General features: G+C 46.3%; 1 protein-coding gene and 1 non-coding gene across 2 annotated transcripts in view; both read right to left on the bottom strand.

The window, feature by feature from the left end:
- Positions 1 to 17,625, bottom strand: part of Erich6b (glutamate rich 6B) — a 44,337-nt gene extending 26,712 nt beyond the window's left edge. The window contains exons 1-4 of the mRNA XM_060390656.1: positions 17,535 to 17,625; positions 7,798 to 7,983; positions 3,549 to 3,597; positions 1,254 to 1,414 (exon numbers count right to left, since the gene is read on the bottom strand). Of these exons, the coding sequence (XP_060246639.1) occupies positions 1,254 to 1,414; positions 3,549 to 3,597; positions 7,798 to 7,983; positions 17,535 to 17,625 (487 nt within the window). The remainder of the gene's footprint in view (positions 1 to 1,253; positions 1,415 to 3,548; positions 3,598 to 7,797; positions 7,984 to 17,534) is intronic.
- LOC132656746 (U6 spliceosomal RNA) lies at positions 9,952 to 10,058 on the bottom strand. The gene has a single exon (XR_009594438.1). It is a non-coding gene; the product is annotated as a U6 spliceosomal RNA (small nuclear RNA).
- Positions 17,626 to 20,262: the final 2,637 nt, after the last annotated feature.

The following is a 20,262-nucleotide window of genomic DNA, read 5'->3' as shown; positions in this document are numbered from 1 at the left end:
AGTATTGGGTGGCTTTAAAGACTTCAGTCTTGGGAAGATGCATAGCTGGCAAAATAGGTCCACAGAGACTGGAGATGCGCAATGCTTATAACCTAGGCCTGGATGCAGGGGCTGTATTTCTCAAGCATGGAGAGTGTAACACACAATGATCTTAGCAGGGTCTTTCTGGTGTGTGTCCACCGTGGTATGGTCAGGCCTTGGGCCTCTCTTTTGCACACCCAACTCTTTATTCCCTTCTCTCCCACATTCTTTCTGGTTTAGTGTTGGTACTTCCTAGGCAGTAAGTCTGTTTAGAGTCTGGCTTATGAATATCTAGATAAAAGCTCAGCTTTCCCTGCAGATGTCACTGACTGCAATGGTTCCAGTTCTCAGGAACCATTGTGTGGATCAAATGAGCCCCTTAAGCTTGGAAGCCCCCACCCCCATCATGCACTGGCTTGTGTGGGCCTGTCCTCTATTTTTTTCACCCTCCTTTGAAGGGTTTATGGCTTCTACTTTCGTTTAGCCAACTTTGAAGCCACAATATTTAGCAGGCACAGGTCGGGGCAGGGAGGTGGAATAACAGGGAATCCAATTTACTGCTGTCATGATTACTGATGGAAACTGATACTGTGAATGATCCACGAGTCCATCCCACCAAGGCTGGACTCTAATGATTAATGATGGTAAGAAATGCTATTCAGCTTCCTAGGACCCAGAGGGCAGGGCCTTTGGTCTTAATCGAGAGGAGACCCCTGCCTCTATCCCTCAAAAAATCTCTCCTGTGCATTTTATTGTATGGTGGTTTTGCCCAGATTTCAGATGGAAGTAGCTTCGTTGGCATGCCAAGACACAGTCTGAGGTGACCCGAGTCTATTGACTATTGTCTGCACAGTCATCTGGACACGGTCTCTTTCCTCATAGAACCAGTGCACCACCTGTGGAGGGGGTGCCTTTATCCCTGAGGGAGACGCCGCTTCTGCTCATACAGCAAAGGATGGGAAGACCAACCGGGGGCAGAGAAGACAAGAACCTGCATCAGCTCTCTGCACATACATCTGGGAGGCTCTGGGATAGGAGACGGTGGGTGACAGGGCTGCCCAGGGTGGGGTGGGGTGGGGTTCAAACCAAGTAAGTTTGACTCGGTATCAGCCAGGACTGTGTCTTCCCGAGGCTGTACTCAAGCCTCAGTACCACAAACTCATACACGCGCGCACTCATGCAAGCTTCTCCCACCTCAGACATGAGAGCCTGGCCAGGGTAGTCTCCCTTACCCAACTTGCTCTTGTAGGGCCATTCTGTCTGACTGCTCTGATCTCTGAGGAAGATTTGGAGTCTTGACCAACTCGGGTACCTAGATGTAGTAAAACTCTGGTCGTGGTCAGTGACAGTCAAGAGAGGCACCCCCACGTAAGAGGTGCTGGGAACCGGGCTCCTGTCAAAGAGAGGCAAAAGGATCGGTTAGCTTCTGCATGGAAGTCAGGTTAGGATCCCAGGTATATGGTACCGTGGGAATGGGAAGAAGGTGGCTGCTCCGCTCCTGTAGACTTCTACCCGCCCTAGTTGGCAGAGGCCAGAAGACAAGGGGGAACCAGCTTGTGGGTCACAGAGAAGGGCCTGGTGTGACCCTCCATGTTGCCAGCTGCTGTTTTCGCTAAAATCTGAGAGGATCTGTAGATGCCTTCACCAACGGCATACTATTCTAGAACATTCGTCACCTGTCCTGGTTCAGAGCGTGGCTCATTGTCTCACAGGCTCCTCCGGCCTCCCAGTGGCTTCGGGAGTGTGAAAACCATAGAAGTCCGTGTCACAGTAGTTTATAATCAAGCATGGAGGCATGTCTTAGGTTTACAATCAAACTTGGAGGTGGCCCGATACTGCCACACTGTGTTCTGAAGGACTATAGATGGTGGGCTGTTAGGGGTGAGGGGACTCACTGCAGCATAGGGTCCGAAGGATAATTTCAAGTACCATGCCCTTTCTCAGGAATCTCTGGATTTTAAACTGGGTCTAGACTACCATTCAAAGGACTGAAAGGGAGTGTTCAACCTGAAATTATTTTAATACCCATTGGCCTACTTGGCAGAGACAGGCCCAAAGAGAAATGTTCAACAGATATTGGGGTGGTGACTATGTCTGGCAAAAAAAATGTAGGGTACTTTTCTGAGGGATTCTAAGTACCCTCTCCTCCAGGCCTCTGATCCTCAGAGTTCTCTGTAGGGCCCGGAGAATTGAACATGTCCTCAATGGAATATGAATGAAGACAGGATGGGTGCATGCTCTCCAAATTTAATGACCAGAGGTCACGACTCACGTTCTACGACTGCAGAGTGTCTACCTAGTGGCCCACAAGGAGCATGAAGGCTAAGACCCTTCATACTTGCTCTGAATCTGCTGTGTGTGTGTGTGTAGCACTTCTCCTGGGCTAATTCTCTACTCATCTTCTCTTTACATCTGGGTGGTGGAAATGCTTTCTCCCAGGTAAAGACCCAGCTTCCAGGAAACAAAGCAGCAGTTCCTGGCTGGCTAGCTGGAGTGGGTTGGACTTGGCAGGCTGGCTGTCAGTCCCCTTTGCAGCCAATGCCCTAAGCTACTTAAGAAGTAACTGAAGAGAAAGTGCCTTTGACACATCCCACACACCACTCCCTTGTCTATGAATGGCCTGTGGTGTGTGGTATGTGTGTCTGTGTGTATATGTGTGTGTGTGTGTGAGAGAGAGAGAGACAGAGAGACAGAGAGAGAGAGAGACCTATCAAATCCACCATGTCTGGCCTCTACAGGTATGGAATATAGAGCAAAGAGCCAGGGCAGAGCAGAACCTGGAGGCTGCCTTGCCAGGAGCAGCCCACTGCTCTGTTCTATAACTTCAGTAAAGCGGGGGCTTCTCACCCGCTTCTCACCCTACTTCTCACCACCACCAAACTTGTCTTGTGAGTTTTCTAGATCACATGTCCATTGACATCATCAGTAGAAAGGGGTGACCATCGTCTGGACCCTTACTTGTGGGGGGGATTATAGGTTATATGACACAAGACAAGACAGCACTCCAGGAAACCTGGGTGCCTCTCCACTGGTTTCTTTAGAGCTGGGTACATAGAAGGATGTACTTATTGTGTAGATACCTTTATTTCCATCATCTAGGGCGTTTCAATCCATCCCTGTTGCAGTATTTAAGTCGTTATGCACTGTAAGCCTTGGGAATATGCTCAAGCTTATTCTTTCCCTGTGTAGCTCGCAGCTTCCTTTTGGCTACCTACTCTCTGTCCATGGAGAGCACTGCCTATTAGCCCTTTGCTGGCTGCCTGTGTTACCACCTGCCCCTGACCTAGACCTTGACCCAAACTCAGAAGGCCTTGCCCTTTCACAGCTGGATGTCCTGCATACCCAGACACCTGACTTTTGAACCCTCCCCTGTGAGTGAGAGCAAGACACAAGAGGGCCCTCTGGTGACTTTCAGGAGCTCCCTATTCAATACCCTTCCTCAGGGACTTGCTCGCTAAGACCCCCTCCACCCCTCCACCCCTCTGAAAATGTGAGTTTCTACCCGGCTTTTCTCCGACGAGTCTTACCTTGAGCTAATGCTGAGCTGGCCTGTTGATGTGGCAACTGCCTTGAGTTCTGTTGGGGGAAGAGAAAAGAAAGGCATTATTGATCCCCGCAGAGCATTTTTCTTTGCATTAAAAATATCTCGTTAAGTCCCTGATGGTGAGAATGAGAGGGCCTGGGTTAGAGAAAATTTCTACTTCTGCCTTACTGCCTCGTTCTTCTCCCTTAATGGTTTTCTTTAAACCATCAGGAGTTTCAACTGGAGAGAACTGAGGCAAATAAGTATCTAGGTTTGCCCTGCTAGTCTTAGGTGCTCACCAAAGGTGCCAGACAGAGCAGGGGGTATGAATGTTTATGACTAGGAGGATTTTTTTTCATTTTTTGTTTTGTTTTGTTTGATTCAGGGTTTCTCTATATAACCCTGGATGTCCTGGAACTCACTATGTAGTTCAGGCTGGCCTCGAGCTCACAGAGATCAGCCTGACTCTGCCTCTGGAGTGCTGGGTTTCAAGGCATACACTAGACTTTTAATCATTTAGGTCATTTATCCGTTTGATTGTCTTTAATGATATGATGTCAAGAGCTTCAAGAACAGTTGTCATCAACTCAGGTGATAAGAATTACTGGACCCTGGCATGACATCCAGAGGTACCTCTGATGTTGGCTTGCTCTTGAGTAGATGTTTCCCTTCTTCACTGCTTCATAATCTCTTATCTTTGGGTCATGTCCATTTCATGAAGTAGGAAAATGTGGCCAGGGAAGACTGGTCACTCAGCGGTAGGAGAATAATATATAATATGACTAGAGCTAACCTTCTCATTGGCTCAAAATACTATGTGTCTACTATATCCAGTAATGGAGATTAAGAGATGATGCGAAGACAGGAGATTAAGGGGCATGTCCAAGTTTATGTAATTTCAGCATTGGTGGCGTACACCTCTAATCCCAGGAGGCAGAGGCAGGTGGAGCTCTATGAGTTTGAGGCCAGCCTGGCCTACAAAGTGGGTTCCAAGACAGGGCTCTACACAGAGAAATCCTGTTTTAAACAAACAAACAAGTTCATGTAACTCATAAGTGGGAGAGAGATGGCATTCAGACCTAAGAAGTCAAGCCACTAAGAAAGACCTTCTTTCTGGCAGACTCCTGTCTGCTACTGATAAACAAGGGGCCGTCATGCTTCATCTTCATCACTTGATTTTGTGGCAGACAGCACTAGCCGATAACAGCGCTCTTTCCTGCTGGACCTAGATAGGGCCTCCAATCCTCCTCAAGATAGTGACCTGCCTTTAACTCCTGGAAATTAACCTATTAGAATGAAAGATGGTAACTCATAGAGCCTTCCTAAGGTTCTATTTATAAATGCCAATTAATTCATTAAAGATAAGTGTGTGTGTGCATGTCTGCATGTGCCTTTATAAAGTAAATCTGATCAGTTGATTCAATTTACCTCATATCTGCTATGGGTCAGGAAGGCTTTCTTGTTCAATACCACGTCTCACACTTGTTATGTCTTAAAGATATTTGGGGAATATTCTACATTAAAAACCTTGATGTAAATTCCTTAAAACAAGAACCTAAGAATTCTCTTGTCAACCCCCATAACCTGTTTTGCATACTTTAGGTGGTGTTGGGGTTTGCCTAGCCCAAGGAGCTCTTCCCTGTGCCTTTAAGATTGTTTTAACATTCCCCTGCAGGGCTTTTCAGTGCTTTTTCAATTTTTGCTAGCAGGTCGTTTATTTTCAAAGCCTGTGCTTTATACACAGTTCCATTCGCTTGGCAGCATTGTATTTGTCCTTCTCTAGTGGGTAATATATTTACAGAGATCCAGCGCACAGAGGGGACATGTTAAGAATGCTTGATCCATACTGTGCAGAAGAAAAGCACGAGTTGCTATTTTTCAGTATTAACATTACACTGGGTATTTGGACAGCAGGGACATTTGAATCCCAAGAGGGAGTCTGATGGCAGAGGCACACAAAAAAGAATTTTCTGGCCACAGAGCGGTGTTTCTGCAACGCGGCAGCTCAACTTCCACAAGGGCAGTAGGAATCGATGATGTTATATCTGAAGAGATGTAGAAGAACGTAAAGATAAACACTGAGAGTAACAAAACTGGACCTAGAAAAACAGTTTAGTTAAGATGGTGCAGACTACTTGAGGTTTTAAATTTCTGTATCTGATTGGGTATGATCATGCAGTCAGGGTATCATGGGACGGTGTCACATGGGTCTCCATGTACAGTAGGACACATTAGCTAAAGCTAGCAAATAGCACAGTGGCTGCTGCTGCCAGAAGAGAACACAACTGAGGATGCTCCTGCCCATCTCAGGAACAGTGCTGTAGAAAAACGTCAGCCGTTGGCTGGGAGCCACCACACAGCAGAAGTATAGGAATAATATTCTTTCTAGGGGGATGAATAGGGACCCTGGGAAGCAGAGCCTGGTGGCCTAGGGTCAGGTTGTATGTACACTTGTTATGTACTTTGGGATGACCTTGAATTTCTGCTTGTCCCGCCCTACTTCCCGAGTGCTGGGATTACAGGCATGTGCCACCATGTCCAGTTTATGTGGTGTATGGGATCAACCCTAGGGCCTCATGGTTACTCAAAAAGCCCTCTGACAAATGAGCTACTTCCCAATCTCAAAGGACTACTTGTAAGAATAGCGATAAACAAAGGAAGGCGGGCATAATGTAACCCCAGCACTCCGAAGGCCTAAGCAGCGGGATGCCACCAAGTTGAGGTCAGCCTGGGTTTCATAAGAATATCACATCTCACCAAGGCTACATAGGCAGACCCTGTCAACAAAACACAACAAAGCAAAAGATGAGACAAAAAGGTAGTGCTAAAATTGGAAACAATGATCGATCAATAATGGGGACTGAAGAGCAGTATTGAGGTTTAGCCTGGGATAAGTGTGCTTAGGTGATGGGGGCTATCAGGAGAGGATGGTTAACTGACACAAGCGGATGAGAGGAAAGACTTTGAATATTCTATAGGGAAGTAGGATAACTATAGTGGATAGCAATTAGCCGAGCATCTCAAGATAGCTAACAGAGGATTTGGTGTGCTCCCACTGTCAGGAAGAGACACATGTATGAAGGACAGATTTCTCAGCTCCTTCATGTGATCACTACATACTGACTCAGCACTGTAACACCACAGTCACTAATGTGTACCCCTGGTATGTCAGTCCAGAACAACAGTATTTAAAAGGAAAATTAGCACATTCTATTTATAAAATATAAAATTACCTCCATGAAACAATGTTTGTATGCAATCACAAAGTGAGAATATATACCTCAAAGTAAGTATACCTCAAAAGCAAGGTGCAAGCACTAGAGAAAGCATGATCTTTTTCCAAAGGTGATATTTATCGATCTGGTACCAACACAGGACCAAAATCCTACTAGTAAATTATGTGTGTACAATTAGTCTGTATATTGTATGTGCACATATGTGTGTGTGTACAAGTCTGAGAAGGATAAACCTGATGTATGAAAACGGTCATCATCTTTGGTGGTAATTTTTTGCTTTCTTTTTTTTTTTTTTTTTACTGCTGTACACATGTGCGTGCCTGTATACACGCATGGGTGGAGCCTGAAGGACAGTCTTGAGTATCATCCTATGAACGTCCTTCTTTTTTTTCCCTATCCTGTATATAGTTTCTACAACAGCCATAATAAAACTTCATTCCTGGCCCCAAAAAAGAAAATGTTGTTGTTACAGAAAACAGATCAGGATGGGATGTCGCTCAGCTGGCAGGGTGGCTTTTAGAACATGGCAGTGCAGGTAACCCCAGCACTTGAGAGGTAGAGGCAGGAGCATCAGATGTTCAAGGTCATCCTGGCTTGCTGAGGGAATATGAGGCCACTTGGGGGATAAATGAAACCTTGTCTCAACAAACAAACGGGCAAAAGAATGGATGGAAAAACAAACCAAGCAGGCGCCTCCCCTCACGCTCTGGGAGTCTCCCTGGCTGCTCTCTCTGCAGGGTGCCCGCTGTAGCCAATCTGAGCAGTTTGAGCTTAAGGGTAGCCTGTCTGTCGGCACCATGGACAGGGCAGTGACCGCTGGGAGTTGCTTCCTCTCACCTTTGCCCTTTCTGCTTGAGTACTTAGGGAGGCAGAGCTCCTTCCACCTCACACACTGGCAGATGCTGTGTCACAAACCCCCTCTCTCCCTTCCAGATGCTTCTCTAGACACCCTCTCTCTACAGACACTCACCCACTTCCAGACAGTCCTCTAGACAGCCTTTCCCTGCTGATACTCACCCTTTTCCAGATGCTTCTGAAACTCCTTTTCTTTTAGATACACTTTCTCTTCCACAAATGAATCTTTAAATGGATACATTTGCAAAAGTGTTTTCTCTTCCTCATCCTCATCCAGGTACTCATCCCAAAAAAAGTCATCATCCTCCATAGACTCTGTATCATCTAGAAGGTCCCAAAACCCATCCTCTGTATCAGACAGAGATTCGCCCCATGAACTCTCATCTTTTTCCTCCTTCTTCTCCTCCTTTTCCTCCTTCTCTTCTTTTTCCTCCTCCTTCTCCTCTTTTTCCTCCTCCTTCTCCTTTTCCTCCTCTTTCTCCTCCTTTTCCTTCTCTTTCTCCTCCTTTTCCTCCTCCTTCTCTTCCTTTTCCTCCTCCTTCTCCTCCTTTTCCTCCTCCTTCTCCTCTTTTTCCTCCTCCTTCTCCTTCTTTTCCTCCTCCTTCTCCTCCTTTTCTTCCTTCTTCTCCTCAGGCTTCTCCTCCTCTTTCTCCTCCTCATTCTCCTCCTCGTTCTCCTCCTCATTCTCCTCCTCATTCTCCTCTTCATTCTCCTCCTCATTCTCCTCTTCTTCTTCCACCTTCTCCTCTTCTTCCTCCTCTTCCTCTTCTTCCTCCTCTTCCTCCTCTTCTTCCTCCTCCTCTTCTTCCTCCTCTTCCTCCTCTTCCTCTTCTTCCTCCTCCTCTTCTTCCTCCTTCCCCTTCTCCTTCCTCTCCTCGTTCCCCTCCTCCTTCATCTCTTCCTCCTCCAACTCTTCCTCCTCCATCTCTTCCTCCTCTATCTCCTCCTCCTCCTCCTCTTCCTCCTCTTCCTCCTCCTCCTCCTCCTTCTTCTCCTCCAAGAAAGTTATCCGTGTGGGGTGTTTGGAAGCCCTGGGAGGGCCAGGATGTGAGGGTCCTAATGATAGCTTCTTTTCAGACATGATGGAGAAGCCTGGACAGATGGGTCCTTTCAGTAGCACGTGGTGTTACTTTACCATCCTGGTAGTCAAGAAAGGAATAAAACCCCATTAGTAACTACAAGCCCACAAATATGATGGACACTGGTCTTGTCCACTCATTTCCTTTAATAGCCTCGGGAGGCCCTTTGCAAGTACAGATCAGTACATGGTAGCATGAAGGCCCACCTCTGCCCCAAATAGAAGGACCAGAGGCTTCACACTCAGGAGCTGGTAGAGAATACACACAGAACAACAGGAAATAAACAGGCTGGATAGTGAAGGCATGACCAGGGATCAGTGATGTAACCACTGGAGAACGCTTGTATTTATTTGTTGAGAAATACTTACTGCCACATTAAACAAGAGAGGGCTTGTTTGTTTGTTTGTTTGTTTGTTTAGGATTTTGAAATCTGGAGAGGAAAAAGAACTGGGAAAATTGATGTCTACACAGTGACATGCATGATACATGAGGTCTACACAGGAAGAACAGATGCAAAGATTGGCATCTCCGGTAAGTTAGGGCCCCTGTGGTTGAGGTCCTGAGATACATTCTCATGAATAACAGCTGTACAAACCACCACCTCCTGCTAGTTTGTGAGACAGCTCCTTATGCTTTAGTCCCAACTGGCATGGCATCCTGAGCATCTTGACTTCCTCAGGAAGCCTTGTTATATCTAGCATGGGGCTGGAGTCATGGCTCAGAGGTTAAGAGCACTGGCTGTTCTTCCAAAGGTCCTGAGTTCAATTCTCAGCAACCACATGATGGTTCACAACGGTCTATAATGAGATCTGGCACACCCCTCTTCTGGTATGCAGGCATACATGCAGGCAGAATACTATATAAATAATAAATTAATTAAAAAAAAGATCTAGCCTGTATTCTGCTGACCATTTGCTCTATTAGTTAGCTTTCATGTCTGACCTTCCAACATTGTGAACCTCTTTTTTATTTTTTATTTTATTTTATTAATTACACTTTATTCATTTTGTATCCCCCCCATAAGCCCCTCTCTCCTCCCCTCCTGATCCCACCCTCCCTCCCCTTTCTGCATGCATGCCACTCCCCAAGTCTACTGATAGGGGAGGTTCTCCTCTCCTTTCTGATCTTAGTCTATTAGTTCACATCAAAAGTGGCTGCATTGTCCTCTACTGTGGCCTGGTAAGGCTGCTCCCCCCTCAGGGGGAGGTGATCAAAGAGCAGGCCAATCAGATTATGTAAAAATATGGAACGCTTCACGAATTTGCGTGTCATCCTTGTGCAGGGGCCATGCTAATCTTCTCTGTACCGGTCCAATTTTAGTATATGTGCTGCTGAAGCGAGCACCATTGTGAACTTCTTTAAAGCTAGATAGAGTTGATTCTTTAAAAAAACAAAAAAGATTTATTTATTATTTATACATACTCTGCCAGCACCAGATCTCATTACAGATGGTTGTGAGCCACCAATATGGTTGCTAGGAATTGAACTCAGGACCTTTGGAAGAACAGCCAGTACTCTTAACCTCTGAGCCACCTCTCTAGCTCCAGAGCTGATTCTTTTTATAGAGTGTATTTCAGATTTCTTGCTGCCACCCATTCTCCAGAGTGACTCTGCACAGTGGACATGACCTCCTTCAGTATGGGCTGCTGCTCTCCGCAGGACCTCTGCCATGCCCTTGCCATGTTAAACAAGTCAGATCAGGACCCCCATGGCTGAGCTGCCCCACCCAAAGTGGCTCCTTGCATTTAGAGCACATTGTGAGTCTAATGTATTCCAGGTCCTCTAGGTTCCGGTTCTCTGGCTGTAATTCCTGGTCACTCCTCCTCCCCTCCAGTAGCCTAGCTCTTAACCACTTTGTCTAATTATGTGCCTGCTTCTGAGTTTGCTTGTGCAGTCATTCTCTTGAGACACTGACGAGGAATCAGTGTCTCAGTGATGGTGACCTCCCATGGCGTGTTCCCATCCTATTTGCAGTAAAAGCCTGGAGCCTGGTCTGTAACAGATACCCAGTAACTCTGTGGACAGTGACAGAAGGGAGGGCCATAAAGAGACAGCTAAGAAGGAGCACATCCCAAAGTTTTTTTTAAAATACCTTCCGTTTAAGTAGTGGGGTACGCTGATGAGAGTGCTCAGTGGGTGGCAGCAGGGGCTGGGGGAGCACAGCCAGCCCAGGGAGACCTTTGTGTGCTCTGGCTCAGGAGAGACCCCTTAGCCCACTTCTGGTCTCCCGACTCTGAAGGTCTGTTTCAGGGACCCATTTAGGGGTGTTTACCAGAATCACTTAGAACACATGCTCAACATGAGAGGCCTGACAACTAAGAACATTCACACACACATATTTATGTACTAACAATTAGTGAAAAAAAGGATGCTGTGAGTTTGGAAGAGAGCAAAGGCAGCTGTTTGGGAGAGTTTGGAGGGAGGAAAGGGAAGGTTCCACTCACTTGCTCCTCAAACCTCCAGCCAGAGCTGTGGATTTTGAGAACAATTAGAAATAAAATAATTCTTATTCAGCCAAACTTTAGTTGGCTCCTTGACCGTCTTTTAGGTTCATCCATGCATGCTCAGGCTCTTGTAAAATTTGACTGTAGCAAGAACTCTGCAAGCGTCTCCATTCTGGAGATATCATCACTAATATCAGACTGGGGTCCTCATCCTCCATCATTCCCCGAGCTGTATCTGATCTCCAGCAAGAAACCTGTCACATCAGTTTCACTACAATCCCCCTCATACCTGATATTTAATTTTCCATCCATCCTTATGCCACCCTGATGTTCCGCGCACTGTCCTACCCTGGTCCACGGCAGTGGGTTTCCACCACCCTTTGTTGTATTTGTAATTGAGCCCAGGTCTACAAGGAGGTCCCTTACTCTTCCTGCAAATTTTCTACATAAAATCCGTTTTTACTGCTTCAGTGCCTGCTAGGTTGTGGGTTTGTTTTTTGACAGCGGGGCTGTCCAGCCTGATGGGTTAAGAACACGTGGATTTAGGCTCATCAAATGCTCATCTTTCAGATTTCTTGTTAGCTGCTTAAGAAATCAAAATCAGCTGGGCTCCTGGACAGACCAGATTACGTTTATCAACAGCATGCTGTCACTCAGGGTTACAAGCCTTTTCTTTCCACTCCCCAACTCGCCTAACCCTTGGAAAAAAGAAAGAAAGAAAGAAAGAAAGAAAGAAAGAAGGGAAAAGGGGTCCATCCATCTGCATTCTCATTTCAAAGACCAGGAAGGCAATCATTCTCAACACCTCACTTTAATCATCTTAGAAATGTGCAGTAAAACCCCACAGCAGAACTTAATCATAACGGATGCCTGATGCTTGCTCTATGAGACAACTTGTGACTCCGGCTTGCCCGACAGACTGCAGGTTGATTTCCGTGGCTACAACAGGACCAGCAGTTTTAGAATGGGTGGTTTGCAGCTTACTGATTGCTAGACCAACTTTCCCAAGATGCCAACTTCCATCCAATCCAGCTGGCAGTTCCCATTCATTTTAAATAGTGGTTTCCTGAAAGTTGGAACAAATATTTACAGTTTCAGAGCTGACAAGAAGGTGAGAGTTTTGGTTTATTTTGGACGTAGGAGCCCGCTGTCCTTACTGCTACTTGCATTTATTCAGTAAGCAGGAAGGCTGAGCATCTCTCGAGTCCTGCCATGTGCCCAGCAACAGCCCCCTGTTCTCACATTTCTGCACACTAAGAAAAAAAAAAAAAAAGATGTACGAGGAGGTCTGAGTCCCGACTGCTCACATACCCACATACCGGCTTTAGCGTTCTGGTCTCTGTAGAGAAGTGGGCCTTACACACTGAACACCCTAGTCCGGCCTCTGCATGTGTGCATATAAACATATACCCCAGGCTGTGTGACACTATCCCTGGAGAAATGAAAACAAACATCTACTCACCCCAAATAGTGAATCAATGACAGATCAAAGAATGGATACCACCACAATCCAGCTTGGCGAACCAATGAGTTTCACTGAGGTCACTTACAGGACTGCGGATGAGAGGTGACTTGAAGGAGCAAAAATGCCTCAGTGACAGCGGCATCACCGAAGTGCACCAAAAGCTGGAGCTCAGTGTTTGCTTTCTAGGCAGCTCCACAGGACGGAACCCGCCTCTCTAGGCAGCTCAGACACTCTCTGCCTCTTCCAGGAAGTTTGGGCTGCCCTGAGAACGTCTCTCGGCAGTGGTCCTTACCGCTAAAACATGCTTGGTAGGAAGTGGCCTAGTGAATCTGATCAGTTTCGGAGACTTCCCGAAGCTATTGAGTTGTTTACATCCTGAAGTTTAAGAAGCTTCCCCGCAGGGTGGGATGCTCACCTTCTCTTAGAACATCCTGTAAAGAGCTCCCTTATCTAAGATGGAACGTCTTGTGTTAGGGGATGTTGCTGCGCAAAACCTTCACAGATACTTATGACAGCTCAGCTTTGTATAGGTAATAGGAACTCAGCAGAATCTGTTGAATGAATGAATGGATGAAAACAGAGGGTATTAGTCGGGTACTATGTGCACACAACTTCCTGGTTGTGTGCGAATACTGTGTGACGCTTTGTCAAGGTCACTGCTCTGGCACAAGAAGTTCCACGTTGTGTGGTAAACGAGAGGATGACGGATTTCTCCTCAGGAAGGTTTATTTTTAGATCTCGGTTTTTTTATCCTAAAGTGAACATTATTAGTTGGAATAAATGAAGAAGACCCAAGTAGCTAAGACAAGCAAACAAACAGAAGTGAATATTCCCTCCACGGATGACTGGTTCGATACTGAGCTGAGGAGGAGGATAACCTGTTTCACAGCGGAACGATCTAAGAGGACTTCGAGCTCTATTTTTTGGTGGGTTAAAGGCCCTTAGTGGTCTCTTCACAAACAGAGGGACGCACAGCCCCCGAGCTGTCCTTTGTATCTTTTACTGGGGCCACAGCTCAAGCTATTTACTGAAATGCGTTATGCTTTGGAAACCAAATAAAGGCAAAAATTATTTGAAGTTGTGTGGCAACAAAGCCCTGCGGGCGGGAGAGGGGTAAGAAAGCAGGGTGAACAGATTTCTTTTGCACAACTCACATGGCCATGGGCTGAAAGGGACAGTGAGGTGGACAAGGACAGGGTATGCTGGCCTGGCCGCTGCCGCTGTCCCACTCCTACACCTCCTCTGCTCTGCCTTCCCGGTCATCAGATCTGAGTATTCTGGGGAAGCAGTGTGAGGATTTCTTTTGGTCCTTGGCCCTGATGTCTTGGCACCAAGAGGCAGTTCCTTGTTACCATAATACTGTGGCCGGAGTCTTGCTGTCCTCTGGGCTGGTACCCTTGATATCTATCTACATGGTACGCTTTCACCTCCTCACAGCATCTTTTCATTGAAGCTTCCTTATCAACTGTTATCTGCCCTGTTGCACAGTTCTGGTCCCTGCAACGCCCCCCCCCCCAGCACATCTTATCTTATAACTCACTAAGGACTTCACTCAGTTGTGATTGTCTGTTTTCTGTCCAAGAAGGTGAACCACCCACCTTGATAAAACGCAGCAAGAGCGTGAAAACAGAGAAGGCGGGGACTGTCTGTCTTTTATTGAACACAAACTATGTACCTGTAACAGAACAAAGTATTTGCTTTGTTGTTTTCCTTTTAAAAATGTACATCCGTCTGATAAAGAGGAAGAAAACATCTAGGGCTTTCAGAAGTTGGCCTGACTCACGTAGGTCACAGGTGCTAACGACCACATTTGGGATTTTGTTCTAGCTGTGTCTAATCATAGATAATGCACTCAGTTTAGGAGTAGATGAGTAAGACCTAACAGCTCAAGCTCTTAGGGACAGTAGTGTTGCTATGTTCTCTGAACTGAAGATTAGGGAGGAGGGAAGCTCTTAAGACTCAGGAAGTTCACTAAAGTTCAAGTCTCAGGATGCTCAGAAAGTTACAGGACTCGGGAGGGTCCTCTCTAAGGCTATATAAGCAGTGAACAATTTCTGAAGAAGGCTCTTCGGAGTGGCTACCTATGAGGTGGGATGAAGCTTTCATGAGTCATCTCCCACACTGGGTGGTCCTTTTGGTATCGGGGCTGACTTATTTGTCATGCTTCTGCCAATAAGTCCTCATCCATGCTTCTGTGAGTAATCCCAATAAATTCATTGGTTCACTAAGCTAGACTCGGGTGGAGTAGTCTTTGTGACCTGATCTCAATGCCCTATCCGGAATGACCAGATGTCTGTTCAGCCCAAGGTGGAGAAAGCAATTATAAATCTAACAGGTGTCTGTGTCTTATTATTTGTGATAGTGGGTTAAATAATACCACCACGATAATCTTCGGGCTAATAATAATAATAATAAAAAATAATACATTTCCCAACATCTTTTAAAAAATTACTACAGCAAGTCACACAACAGGGATTCCTTCAAATATCTAGAGGCTTTCATGGCAATTATTTAAAAGAACAGACAAATAACGTATACAGAGTTCCTACTTGCGAAAAGGAGACTCATTTACATGAAAACACGCCTTTAGTTTACTAGACTAGTTTTCAAAAGTCCTAGAGGGAGCCTTATAATTAACCTTTTCTAACATCCCATGGTATCAGCAACAAAGCGGGATTATTAACTATGCTGCAACAGGTGGCCCAGTCAGTTCCAAACATCTCCCTTTTAGACAGTGGTAAGATTTAAAAAGGAACTTTACATGGTCTCATGTAGGTTCAGGTTGGTGAGCTGCAGTGGGTCAGAGCCAAATTGCTGCCAGTTCACCAAAAGATCCAGTTTTCAGAACCTTGTGGGTGTCAGAATTTGTAGATGAAGGATTTTAATTCCACAGGAAATTTCTTCGGCTGCTTCGCAGGTGGCAACACCCACCGTGTATCTGACACCAAGTTCTTGATGGGGAATGCCTTTAAATGTTTTCTCAGTAGGGAAAGAAAATCCACTTCATGGAGAACCATTTGGACACTGCTGTTTCTGGGACAGAGTGTGGCTAACACAGAGGGCAGGGAGAATCATCCAGGACTGTCGCTGTACAGTCTGTGGTCACTGGGACAGTCAAGGCATTTAGGATCACTGCATTAGGATCACTCAGTACTTACAATGCCGGGGGGACCGCTGGATCCAAGTCAGGAGACGTCGTAGCAATGGCAGCTGAAAGAAAACAAGCCTTCTGGTTACTTATCCAGGAAACTGGGCAGAGAGCACTGTACTCATTAGCAATACTGGACAGTAGGTGGTTTTTGCGTACTGCTGTTGGACAGGGTTCGTTTTAATGGTACGTATCACTTCTCTAAATTTCCATGGTGGTTTGAATGAGAATAGCCGCATAGGTTCAAATGTTTTAATACTTGGTCTCCAGTTGGTGGAACTGTTTAGGTTGGATGAGGAGGCCTGACCTTGCTGGAGAAAGTTTGTCATTGGAGGTGGCCTAGAGATTTTCAAAGACTGTGCCGTACCTAGCGTGCTCTCTCTGCCTCCTGTTCGCTGTTAGAGATAGGAGCTCTCAGCTGTTCCTAGTACAGTGCCTTCACTCTGCCATCATGGGCTCTCACCCTCTGAGACCCTAATCCAGTCAGATACTTTCTTCTGTAAGTCGCCTTGGCCATGGGGTCTTATCAATAGAAAAGTAATGAAGGCAATTCCCTTGGTCAGCAGCTGTCTTTGCATGTCCAACGAGGCAAACTCAGACATTTCGCTCTTACAGCCATCCCCGTCAGTTGTCAATATTTCTTGCTTCAAGTGGTAGAATCAATGCCCAGACACTACAGAGAATTCATGAGAATGCCACCGCATAATTTAAGGTTTTAGGGAATCGGAATATTCAACATTTGCCAGTCAGATCTTGGAAACTAGAGATGTCAGATAAATGCCATTCTTTTCAGTGATGACATATTTTGCAAAAATGGGTTTTGGCAGTTTCTGAGATTTAAAAAAAAAAATAAGCATCATGCAAAAATCAGTATGGAAGCCCGGAAGGACGGCTCAGTGGATGAGAACACTTACTGCTCTTTCAGAGGACAAAAGTTTGGTTCCCAGTACCACATTTGGTGTCTCAGAGCTCTCTGCCACTCTGGCTCCAGGGGATCTGGTGCCTTTTGCTGGCCTTCTTGGGCACATGCACAGAAAGCACCCCTCAACAAGCACACATGAATAGAACTAAAAATAAGCCTTAAAAATTCTAGGATGACCGGAGTGGTGAATGACTTTATAGACTTTAATACTATTACTTGGGAGACAGGGACAGGTGGGTCTCTGTGAGCTTGATCCCAGCCTGATCTCACAAAATGAGATTCCTTGGGTGTAAATGCTTGTGTGTTTATGCATATTTGTGTGTGTGTGTGTGTGTGTGTGTGTGTGTGTGTGTGTGTGTAAATGCAGGTGCTTGTACACATACGTGACCTGCATGTGAAGGCCAGAGGATAATCTTAGGTGCTATTACTCGGGTGCTGTATGTCCACCTTGTTTTTGAGTTGGAGTCTCTCACTGGCCTGGAACTTCCCAAGTTCATGGAACCCCATGAACTTGTCCGTGTCTGCTTCTCCCAGCCCTGGGATTATAAGCATATGCCGTCACGACCGTATTTTGTTCTTGTTTTTCAATGTGGGTCTGAGGGTGGAACTCAAGCCTTAGGACTTGCCTTGCGAGCCCGTCACTAACCGAGCCAGCCTGCTGGATATAACTATATAAGACACAGAACCTGTAGAGCTTTCCTCTGCTGACAGGCAGCTGTGGAAATTTTACTGAGATGGAATCTTTGTTACAATTCACCTGGACTCAGACAGGAAAACGAATAATCCTTGCATTATTCTCTTTCATTCTTCTAAACCACTCAGTATGCCCTCCTTATCCTACCTCCTCTAAAATACCCAGGGTCCACTCTTATGACCACCACCACCTTCATCTTCACCACCACCACCACTACCACCAGCACAGGATCACCCATACATCCCAATACACTTTTCTACACCTGTGTCTGCTTCGGCTCCTGCGCTCCACAAATCACAAGTGGACTCTACAAGCAGAAGTTAGGTCAAGCTATTCCCTTGCTTCACATCTCTCCAGTGTCTTCCGCTTCCAAGGCTGGCCAGGGTCTGCCGTGCTCCTTGGAACCTGCCCTCCTGAGAGCCCTTTCTCCCCTGCTGCAATCTGTCTCCACCTCAGGTCTCTGTCCTTCCTCCACTGTCTAGAAAAGCCGCTGAGCTGAGCTTAGCTACACAAGCTTGGTTCTCCCTCAAGCTTCAACCCAGATGCATCTTCCCAGGAGGCCTGCCGTCGGCAGGTGATCGGAAACGGTGTCGTCTCCTTGTCCCTGTGCATCTCATCCTGTTTCATTTTCCTTGAGACGTACATCACCCTTGGGAGTGTTACGCTTAGGGGGCCTGTGCAGTCAGTGATAGAACCTTGCTTTCTCGCTCGGCATTGTTATTAGCCACCACTCCGGCAGGGCCTGGAGCACGGTAGGAATGTGCTCACTCAGAGCCAGTGATTTCAACTCAGCAATACACACACACACACACACACACACACATGCTTGCACGTGCGCACGCACAAACACACACACACTTATACACACATAGGAGGTTATTTAGTCAAGGACAAGGTCTCTCTCTCTCTCTCTCTCTCTCTCTATATATATATATATATAAAGCCACAACAACTAGTTATCATTTTGAACCCCATGTTCCTAAGTGATGTTGAGGTTCTGTCGTAAGCAATTATATTACATCGCCTTGCTACTGAGACAGCTTTACTCTATTACTTATTAGTCTTTGTAGCAGGCAAGCTCTTCTTGCCCTTTCTCCACCCCCCCAACTCCTTACTTATTTATTTTAAAGAAACCGAGACAAAGACTTAAAACGGAACCTTTTGTACCTATGGCATTAAACCAAAAACAAGACTGCAGCTGTCCAGATTCAGCTGGCTGATGCGCCTTTCAATAGCAAATCCGGGCAGGGCACACGGCGGAGCCGAGATAGGAACAGGTGTGGAATTATTCAACATCTCTGGGAAACAGCAGTGGGGATTAAACAGAGCCTTCTTTAATAAGATTAATTCCAAAATATGAAGCACGGTTTGGCATACCCCCAAAGATACAAGGCGTCTGTATCTATATGAGATTAAAGGAGCTTTCACACAAAGCGATTTTCTTTTTCAACATCAAAGAGCTGCTTGGAAGGGGCTGCTTGAAGGAGGCCCGCAGCAGCCCGCGCTGTGGTGCAAGCTGCTTGCGGAGAGGCATCTTGCTCAGCCAGCAACTGTGTACCCGCCTTTCACCTACAGGGACATGCGGGGCCATTGTTCCTAGGATCACAGGGTTCCAGAAGAAGAGAAGCCAGGGGTCAAGAATCAAGTTCACCAACACCCCAGGATGGGTGGCTCCCTGGTGATAACATTGCATTTTCCGGAGACCAGAGGAGGCTCAGTACCTCATGGGGTAGTTCTAGGAGACAATAATGACCCCGATGCTGGAAATAACAGTGGCAGCAAAAGATCACAGCCTCCATCTATGTGTCGGACACTGCACTTAGCGAATAACAAACAACACGGCCTTCTACCACTAACTGTCCCCTGGGGCTTGCAGTCAGCCACCCTGGGTCCAAGCCACAGCCACACACAGCACGTGCGCTCTGCACTGCAGCCGCAGATACTTGGAGCAGCGCTTATTTTCTTCTTCTGCTCCCTTGGTTTTCCTGGCCTACGTTCACGCTTGCCTTCTGATCTGTAACAGAGGTAATTTACAGAAACCGGTCTCACACGGCAGCCTGCTGGGTTTGTCTCCTCTGCCCTGAGCAACTCCAACATTTGTGAGTTGGGAGTGTTCTGCTCAGTACGTTAATCAGACCTTACACAATGTGCTCCTGAAAACGCTAAGCTGCCAGGTTTTGTCCCATCCCTTCCCCCTTCATGCTCCTCATTCTTACTACAAACACTGCTCCCTTGTAGGTGTTTCACCTGCTGGACATAGTGTTGGGTACCGGGGCTCTATAATGACCACAGGCACATTTGTGGGTGATTACCAAGAAAGCCTTTTGCTTATGAGGCTTACTGTGTTTATTAATATAATAATAATAATAATAATAATAATAATAATTTAAAACAGCATAGTGCAATTATAAAACAAGTGAACAAAATAATTCTACCACAAATTGAAGCTGTAATATGTTTGCCACAAAAGACACTGGGGGACAGTGGACAGCCAGCCCCAGCTCTGGCTTGGGTAGGTAATTGTGGGATCCCTTTCAACCGAGCTGGGGACACCAAACAAGCCAGTTAATTAAAAACTCTCCCTGCATCCTTCCTGTTAGACTTGATGTGCCCAGAAGGCAATGACTTAGTCACTTTTCTCATTGACGTGACAAGATACTTGAGAGGAGTGTCTTAAGGGAAGGTTTGTTTGGGCTCCTGGTTTCAGAGGGATCAGTCCATCATGATGAGGAAGGCATGACAGAAAGTCTCCCCGGACTAGGAGTGCTTGGCAGGCTCTTTCATACAGAGCCTGGGGCAGGAAGCAGAGAACCCAGTCTGGGACCAGAGGCAACAAAAACCTCTAGTAACTCTATGTCCCACAGGTTCCCCAAGC

Source organism: Meriones unguiculatus, chromosome 9 (genome assembly GCF_030254825.1).
Source record: "Meriones unguiculatus strain TT.TT164.6M chromosome 9, Bangor_MerUng_6.1, whole genome shotgun sequence".
NCBI classification, from domain to species: Eukaryota; Metazoa; Chordata; class Mammalia; order Rodentia; family Muridae; genus Meriones; species Meriones unguiculatus.
Note: the sequence above shows the minus strand (reverse complement) of the source record. Positions and strands in the feature narration are given on the sequence as shown.